This window comes from Cebus imitator, unplaced genomic scaffold (assembly GCF_001604975.1).
Source record: "Cebus imitator isolate Cc_AM_T3 unplaced genomic scaffold, Cebus_imitator-1.0 Scaffold7, whole genome shotgun sequence".
NCBI classification, from domain to species: domain Eukaryota; kingdom Metazoa; phylum Chordata; class Mammalia; order Primates; family Cebidae; genus Cebus; species Cebus imitator.
The window spans coordinates 1240686-1250664 of NW_016107322.1; the positions used below are offsets into that span (position 1 = coordinate 1240686).

At 34.0% G+C, this 9979-nt stretch overlaps 1 protein-coding gene across 3 annotated transcripts in view; it reads right to left on the reverse strand.

Moving 5' to 3' along the window:
• The window catches only part of NCAM2 (neural cell adhesion molecule 2), a 545360-nt gene that overhangs the window by 240120 nt on the left and 295261 nt on the right, over positions 1 to 9979 (reverse strand). For all 3 annotated transcript variants that reach the window (XM_037742419.1, XM_017539495.2, XM_037742422.1), the window contains exon 5: positions 3751 to 3888. In XM_037742419.1, the coding sequence (XP_037598347.1) occupies positions 3751 to 3888 (138 nt within the window). The remainder of the gene's footprint in view (positions 1 to 3750; positions 3889 to 9979) is intronic.

Below are 9979 nucleotides of genomic sequence, written 5' to 3' on the forward strand. Positions count from 1 at the left end.
ATTCGGCTGTTGATACTTGTGCATGCTTTGCGAAGTTCTCGTGTTGTGTTTTTCAGCTCAATCAATTCACTTATATTCCTTTCTATTTTGTCCATTCTTGTTAGCATTTCGTCAAATCTTTTTTCAAGGTCCTTTGTTTCTTTGCATTTGGTTAGAACATGTTCTTTAAGTTCACAGAAGTTTCTTACTACCCACCTTCTGAAGTCTGATTCTGTCATTTGATTACTGGAAGCCCTAAAGCCCACACTAGAAGTGTTAAAATTACCCTTGATTCGTCTTGCCTCTGTGACACAGGTATAGCGTGATGATTTTGCTTTAAATCTAGTTTTATTGTACACCTTCCTCTTCATTTCCTCATCCTTTAGTAAAAGTCCCAATTATCTCTCACATGAACTCACTTTATCTCCCTGCTAATATTCTTGTGTCAACTCCCTTGTTCTCTGGATTATTTGCTTCTCAATGGCAGCTCCTCTTTGTCCCATAGAAGATTGGGTTTTTAATAAAGCACTGATAGTCCTCCATGACCTACTGCTACCTGCTTTTCAGCTGCACCTCCACCTAATCTCCAAATCCACCAACACACCATTACTCTAAATCCTGCTAAAAACAGTATATTTCAATCACAGTTACGTGCTTGGATTTTTTCACACCTTATGCTCTTGTTTGTTTTACAAATGTTGCTCTCTCTGCAACATATTTATTCACTCATTTTTTAACTCATTTCCTCCAGGCTCAATATGAAATATATTCTTATGTTCAAGGTAATAATCCTTAATATTATCAAGGATATTATTAAGATTTCCTTAATAATATTAAGAATTATTATTATATAATATCCCCCAAAAATATTTTATATTCATTAACTCAACTTTGTGATGTTCCCATTTAATAGTTAAGTCCAAAACCTGATGTAATAGGTCTTTAACATTTTTTTAGCTTTCATCCTTTTAAAAATATGTGAGGGAGGGGAAGAATAGTTGGGAAAAGCAATACCCAGGCACTGAAAAATACATTAAGAAAGTCATAAGCTAGGTTAAAAAAATAAAATAAGTAATAATCTATAACATTTATTATTGCTGGTCCTACAGAGGAAGCCAGCAAAGATATTTTTTCAAATAATTGTTTAAACAAAAGAGTATGAATTGGCAGGATAGAAAAAAACTTTCAAAAAAAAAAACTCAAGATTTAAAAGGAGCCAGTAAGCTGGGTGAGAGTCCATAAGACTGAATTAAAATGATTTTTCTGGCTTAAATCAAGGCGAAATGTGAGAGAAAAGCACAGGTGTCTGACAGCATTAGTCAATGCTTTCCCTCAGATGTGTCCAACTGCATCCTCCAGAGAAGAAATCAATTGATACCTGATTTTGTGAACACTATTACTTTAAATAAAAGAGATTCCAGGAATTTTAAGCTATAAGAACTTGTGATTCTAAAGCCAAAAGCACGACTAATTTTCAAAGTCCATGCAAAGAAGGTCATATTAGAATCTATGGCTGATTCTGTTAGAGGAAAGTTGGACACAGAGGAGAAGGATTTGCCTTTTGGAGGGTCAAGCTGACATAAACAAAACAGAAATTATTTGCATAATTGATCAGAATGGCCCATAAAAACATATTCCTATATTTGTCTCCTTATAAATCCTGAAATATGTATAGAAATATAGGCCTAAATATTCCAGTTTAAATGCAGACAGTGATGGATTTGAAAATTCACACTTTGTTCCTTAAAAGAATATGCATATCTGAATAACCATTCCTTTAAAATGAATGTACATAAACACTTACAGATAATCTAGAAGGGAAATAGAATATAATACGCTATAAACGTATTAAGAAAGTATTAGGTTGGTGCAAAAGCAATTGCAGTGTTTGCCATTGAAAGTAATGATAAAAACTGCAATTATTTTGCACCAACCTAATATTAAAGTAGAAACTACAATAGCAGAATGAATAACAAAGGGTTACCATGCCTGCTGGATGAATTTCATTTTAATATCATAATTGAATTATTGTTTTAGTGTAATCATATGTATATATAATAGTAGGAAATACTTATATACTGTTTCCTACCAATGTTAAAGAATTTTACATGTATTAATTTTTATTATAATTCCCTTTTTCACAAGTACATACTGAACACAAAGACTGCACATGATGAAATACACTTAAATATGTCACCATAAATCTTTTTGGATACAAAGTATGGTAAACAATGTGATAAGTAACAAACTAAATAGCCTCTATATATTACCATTGTTTATTGTATATAATAAAGAGAAAAAAAGAGCTATCTATGGATATAGATATAAATACAGGTATATCAAATACAAATATAGATACAGACACCTCCATATTTAAACCTATCTGCTATGCACTGAAATCTTCCTCCTGCACTGAGGTGAAACTCCTCCACTGACTATGGCTCCCTTAATAAATATCAGACTCTATACTCCTAAAAAAGCCATTGAAAAATGCTAGATGTCCTCTAAGGACCCGGTTTCCCTATGACCGACATCTAATGGCAGAGTGGTTAGGGAACGAACGCATCATAATGGGTTTTCTATGTCATGAAAAGCTGTTTGATTTTGTCTTGAAGGTAATGAGAAGCACTGAAGAACTATTACAGTTGAATGTCTTCCTGGAGAGAAAGGTAGAATTGTGGGATTAAGTGTAGAGAATCCAATTTGTATGAATTCAAGAAAAAAAATTAGAAAGATCAGCACTCTCATGGAAAACAAGATGACAGAGAAAATAGAGCATGCTCGAGAGATCTTAAAATACACAATGGATATGTCTTGATAACAGATTAAACTGTATGATAGGGTTTGGTTCTGTGTCTTCAAACGAAATCTCATCCCATATTGTATTAATAATTCCCAGGTATCCAAGGAGAGACCTGGTGGGAAGTGACTGGATCATAGAGGCAGTTTCCTCTGTGTTGTTATTGTGACAGTGAGGGAGTTCTTATGAGAGCTGATGGTTTTAAGTGTGGTATTTCCTCACTTTCTCACACACTCTCCCTGCTGCCCTGTAAGTTGTGCCGTTGCTTCTTTTTTACCTTCTGCCATGACTGTAAGTGTCCTGAGGCCTCCCCAGTCATCTGGAACTCTAAGTCAATTAAATCTCCTTTCTTTATAAATTAGTCTCAGGTATTCTTTACAGCAGTGAGAAAATGGACTAACACAACAGACGTCTATGATAACTGAAACATATTTTCCAGCTCCACAGAATGTCGTATTAACACAGGCAGGAACTATCGTAGGAGAAGCAAGTTTGGAGGAAGAGATTTCATCATGATTTCATAAAAATCTGTCGTTCATGTCCATTAATACATGTAAATATAACCTTAAAATTTTAATTATTAAATTTGAGAAAAATGTAAATAGTGTAAATAGTGTAAACTACATAAATTTAAGCAACAAGTAATTAATGTAATTTAAAAGTAACATTTAGTATAATACTGTACTGTGGTCGATATTCTTTCAACAACTACAATTCCAGCAAAAAACAATTACTCACATATAGCCTATTTAAAAGGGTTATGAGAATGACAATGTAAATTAAGTCATGGATCCTACCTTGAGGCTATAACACAATGTTACAGGTGCTATAGTAAAGGTGGGAAGATTTCTTCCTGGTATAGAAGAGGTTTATTAGATAAGACTTGTATTTTGAGTTTACATGGTTGCCATTTAATAAAAAATATTGCTAAAATGAAACCATAAAATATATATAAATTATTTAGTGCTTACCATTAACAATAACAATGATATCACGGAAGTCAATTTCTCCCCTGGCCTCCACTCTTCCTTCACATCTGTATATACCTTCATCACTTTTATTGATGTTGAGAATCTGCAGATTATTGTTTGCTAACATAGCGAACCGATCTGGAAAGTAAGCAAAGGGGAGAAAAAGATATCAGTAACTGAAGGCAGAGTCCAGAGTGCTCTAAATTGTTAAAAGTTAAAATATGGCACTGTCACTATCAAGCTTTTAATCAGCAAACAAATTCAAATTTGAAAGTAAAATGTAATTTCATGACTTCAATTTTTCCACTCTACACTGCTTTGTTACACCTTTTTTGTCTAAAAAAAAATAAAAATACATTCAAGATTTTATATCCACATAAAATGGTTAGGCTCTTATTCCCCTTGGTAATTTGGATGCAGAAATGATACACAAAGGAACAATGCAGGGAGATTAGACATCACAGATGTGCAAACTTTTGGCTGCAAATATATGGCAACATGGTTTGAAAAGGGCTAGAAAATATATTGAACATCCTTCATACAATAGTTAAACTAAACATTTTGCATCTCTGAGGAGGTGACTAAATGATATAATATTATTCAAGTAATATAAAGGATATAAAAATATTTATATCTCAAATTTATGTAAGGGGTTGGGATTTTTCTGGCTAACAAGATAATCTGTGTTAGGAATAAATAGGTTTTGTTATTTTATTTCAAGATTCCATTTTTCATGTGTTTACACATGCATATATCCAAACATAACCTGGTACACAGTGTGCATTAACTGATTGTGTAATCTGCTACAGTAAGCTGTGATGCCTAAGCAGCATCTCAGCCTGACATTATTTTTCACGTCTGGCCTGATTTATAAGCATCAAAATCTTGCTGCCATGCTAAAACCTTTTCTCTCCTTTTCATTCAAAGAATGCTTTTATGTATAGTCCAATTTGGAAACTCTTTGTACAAGCAGTATCTTAAATCTCCTTAATTAACACATCCATATATCTCATTGACTATTATCTGTTTGTTGGATACTGTATATATGACATTTTAATGAATAAGAGACAGATAGCCTCTATCTCTTTTGGCCTTTTGATCAGGTAGAAATATGATTATGTTAAGGTACCCAGCCTCTAAGATATCTACAGTCTATTGTTTATTCCTTGGGCCTGTTCCAGTGTTTACTGCTTTCCCCCCTATATTTTGGCTTGACAATGTGGTTAGGAAAACCACTGAAGCCACATGTGAAAAAGGTTGAGTCTCCATCAGGCTGATTGTGGAAGGGATACAGTAGAATCCTGCCTCTACATCTACTGCCAATTGCAATTTGCCTGAGTGAGCCATAAACTACTACAGTAGTAGGCCACTCAGATTTGGGGGTTAATGTGTCATAGAAGTTCCTTAATGAAAGAGGAGAAGTTTGGGCTAGAAATAACAAATAGAAGAGTCATCAGAGCATAGATATTCATTAAACAGACAAGCCTGTGGTTGCTTTTTGTTGAAGAGATAAGTAATCGGGGGGGAAATGCACACATTCAGAGGCTCCCTCAAAGTGAAATAGTAATTCTAATGCTAGAGCCACATAATTTTCAGCCCATGAGGTGTAAACTTTTCCATAATGTTTACTTTTTCCTTAGGTTGAATCTAAGAAGAGAGACAAAAATATTTATTCAGTTTCTTTCCCCTGGTAAATTAAAGCACAAACATGAAATACCCTCATAAAAAGAAGATTGGGGTAAAAGAAAACCAATCCAAAATAAATTTTTAAAAATTAAAAAAGGGTAAAAATAAAATGATCAACCAAACACACACGAAAAAGAAAACCAATCCACAAGAAGTCTTAGAGGATAACTCATAAGTAGTCCTGCAATAACTAAAAACTTCTGAAACTTCATAATGTTTCAAAATCAATTAAAAATCCTCTCAAGTGTGCAGCCAGAAGTTTGGATGAGAGGCAATTATAAATAAATAAAATTTAAAATGAAAAGCAACACTATCATATTTAGATTAGTGCATTACTGCATTTTCTAACTTGCTAAAATACCTATCATCCTTCATCTATAATGCTTTTTACTGATTATATTTGATTCGAGTTAGGGAAAATATGAATAGTAAGGAGAAGTATTATTTTAACCATAAAGGAAATGCTTTATATAAAAGAGCAATAATTAGAATCACAATACATATGTTATGGGAACACATCAGCATTTTCTTCCATTGAAATATTTGAATTTTCAATGACTATTTTAATGCATTATTTCTTTTTCTTTTTTTAATCTTATTTATTTATATTTTCTCCATCCCCCTGTCACCTATATCAGGCATTTCTCCCCATGTTATCCCTCCCCAACCTCCCTACCCCCTGCTGTCCCTCCCCTATTCCACCCCAACAGACCCCAGTGAGTGATGCTCCCCTCCCTGTGTTCATGTGTTCTTATTATTCAACACCCGCCTATGAGTGAGAATATGCAGTGTTTGATTTTCTGTTCTTGTGTCAGTTTGCTGAAAATGATGGTATACAGATTCAACCAAGTCCCTACAAAGGACAGAAACCCATCATTTTTGTGGCTGCATAGTATTCCATTGTGTATATGTGCCACATTTGTCTCGTCCAGTCTATCATCGATGGGCATTTGGGTTGGTTCCAGGTCTTTGCCATTGTAAACAGTGCCACAATGAACATACATGTGTATGTGTCTTTATAATAAAACAATATATAATTCTTTGGATATATACCCAGTAAGGGGATTGCTGGGTCAAATGGAATTTCTATTTCTAGGTCCTTGAGAAATCACCATACTTTCTTCCACAATGGTTGAACTAATTTACACTCCCACCAACAGCGTAAAAGTGTTCCTATTTCTCTACATCCTCTCCAGCATCTGTTGTCTCTGGATTTTTTAATGATCACCATTCTAACTGGTATGAGATGGTATCTCAACATGGTTTTGATTTGCATTTCTCTAATGCCCAGTGATGATGAGCATTTTTTCATATGTTTGTTGGCCTCACATTATTTCTACCAAGTGAAAATTTAAAGCTTTAGAAAAACATTAATTACCTGCAAAATCTAAATACATACCATTACATATGTTTATGTATATAAAACATTTTCTATACAGAATACTATCTGAAAATTGCATGTCAGATTCCAAACATGTTTGTGAAGCCTATGGATTATTGTTAGTAAACTATTATCAAAAGAAAGCCCATCATTAATAGGTGTTTCCAGAAAACATTTGAAGATGGCACAGCTTCAATCAGTGTCAAAGAATTATTTTATTTGAAATTTTATTTTAGATTATGTCTCTCTCAGTTATACAGAAACCCAATTTTCTATCAAAGTAAGAAAATAAGTGTAATCAGATAATGCCCAATAAAGTGTCTGCTTTCTTTCCTTAACTTAGTTATTTCTAAGTCCTCTTTTTTCCTTATTCTGTGCCCACTCAATTATTGGTCTCATTTATCCACATGGCTTCAGTCGCTGTCTATATCTTAAGGACTCACCATTTTTCTTCAGATCAGATGATTTCTGTGAGTTCCGTAGCATTTTTAACAGTCTACCAGATGTACATACTTAGGAAGAATTAAAGTGCCTTGATCTCAGTATGTCTAAAATTGAGCTCAATCTCTCCACCTGAAATTTATCACCTGGCATTCTCCAGTTCTGTCTTCACATGCCTTTACATGGAACTAGTTGCCCAAGAAAAATTCCATAAGTGATGGAAATCTGCAGAAGGCAAATTCCATGAGTCATCTTTGACATCTTCCTCTCCCTCAGTCTGCAGACCCAGTCAGACTCCATGTCTTAGCACTTCTCTGTTTATCATTATTTAATTTAAATCTCTTTCTCCCTTAGCAATATTTCCTTAGGACCTGAACTGGTTTTCAGTCTCAGGAGTTTTGCCTTGACTCCCATCTAATCTGTTGTCTTCAGTGACACACAAATATTCTTCTCAAGTGCATATTAGGTTATGTTACTGTATTTATTAAATCTCTTCAATGATGCCCCCTTTGAATAAACAAACTCTGTAGCAGATGTCAAGCCTGTGTTAACTTGGCTTGACCTCCTTCTTCAGCTTCCTTTCTTATTAGTCCTTTATTTAAAAATCCTAGTTAGATTTACCCATTTGTATAAATATTTAAGTTGCAATTATTAATAAGTTCTAGTGATTATAAACTTATTCCAGTTTAAGAAATATGCTTTCATGCTGTATTTACCTCTGGGCCATTGCATATGGTCTTCCATCTTCCTGAAAATTCCCCACCTAATTTGTTCCCTTCACTGAAATACCAATATTCTTCTCAAGTGCATATTAGTTTATGCTATTACAATGATTAAATCCCTTCAATGTCGCCCCTTTTGAATAAACTGCAAACTTGTAGCAGATGTCAAGGCTGTGTTGACTTGGCTTGACCTCCTTCTTCAGCTGCCTTTCTTATTAGTCCTTTATTTAAAAATCCTAGTTAGATTTTCCCATTTGTAAAAGTATTTAAGTTGTACTTATTAATAAGTTCTATTAATAATAAACTTATTCCAGTTTCAGAAATATGCTTTCATGCTGCCTTTCACCTCTGGGCCATTGCACATGGTATTTCCTATTCCTGATAGTTCCCCACCAACATTTGCCTGGCTAATATAGGTGTATATTTAAAAGTAACCTTTTCCTCTTAGCAGGCATCTTTGACACCCTCTCTTACCGTAAGTACTTTACATTTATTTTCTTTATCATCCCCTATTCCCACAATTTCCTTATCATAGACTCAATATATCTTGTTCTCATACTGATTTACCTATTTATCTTTCCCTTTAGATTGCTGGTATTTTGAAGGCAATAAACTTATCTTGCTTACCATGAAACTTAAACATCCAATACACAACAGGACAGATACTATGTATTCAATAATTGTTGAATTATTCCTTTATACTAGAAGTAGATTTTATAAAAGTTGTATTGAACAAGGTAATTTTAATCAGTTTGTTTGTTTGTTTGTTGTGAGATGGAGTCTCACTCTGTTGCCAGGCTGGAGTGCAGTGGTGCGATCTGGGCTCACTGCAACCTCCGCATCCCGGGTTCAAGCAATTCTCCTGCCTCAGCCTCCTGAGTAGCTAGGACTATAGGCATGTGCCACCATGCCTAGCTAATTTTTGTATTTTTAGTAGACATGGGGTTTCACCGTGTTAACCAGGATGGTCTCGATCTCTTGATGTCATGATCTGCCCTCCTAGGCCTCCCAAAGTGCTGGGATTACAGGTGTGAGCCACCACACCCAGCCATTTAAATCAGTTTTTTAATGCAGAGGAGTTTATCAATTAGGTGTTGACCAAAGCATTTACAAAGTTTAAGAGATAATTTCGAAACTGGCTAAAGTTAAATGGATATCAGCAAATAGCATATCCCTCAATCAGGATGACACTAAAAGTCAGGCTATTCAACTTTTACAAGCAAAATGTCACCTTTACTTTCACAATGCTTGAATACTTTATCATATGAATCTCCTTTCTATGAGCAATATGGAAAATTTCCACTTCTATTCTTCAAGAAATGTAATTTTGAATATCTACCACACAGCTACAATCAAAAGCATAGCTAATAAGATGAGCATTTCCAAACCTCCATTGTTTCCTCTGGAATATACATACTTTACTTTTGTATCAGATTAAGACAACAGAAAGCTATCTTGGTCCATGGCATTATTCCAAATGCCCATACATATGCCTTTCATAACTGTAATCTTAATCTTATTTAATTAGCTTTAATAAAGGGACTGTATAAGGTATAAGCAGTGAATAATGTCATTTCATATAAATACTTTATAAATGTACAAATTATTCAATAATGAGCTATGTGTTAAGTTTCTACAATATTGCAAAGTTAGAAAAGTGTGTCCTTCCTGATAATGTACTTGAATACTTTGAATCCTATAGTTAAAAATACTATTTTATTTATCTTTTCCACCTGCCACACAACTTAGTGTTCTGTTTCATATTAAACTATACCCATTTCTTCTACACTGGATTTTCTGGTTCTAGATATAACCGAAATGCATGTAACTTTAGCAAAACTGATTCCAGGATTTACCAACTCAGTGAGAAGGAATGAGAGGGATGTGTCATTTATTGAGAATCTAACATACAGTCAAATATACATATATAAAATATATATATATATATCCATATATATATATTTGGACACACACACACACACACACACACACACACACA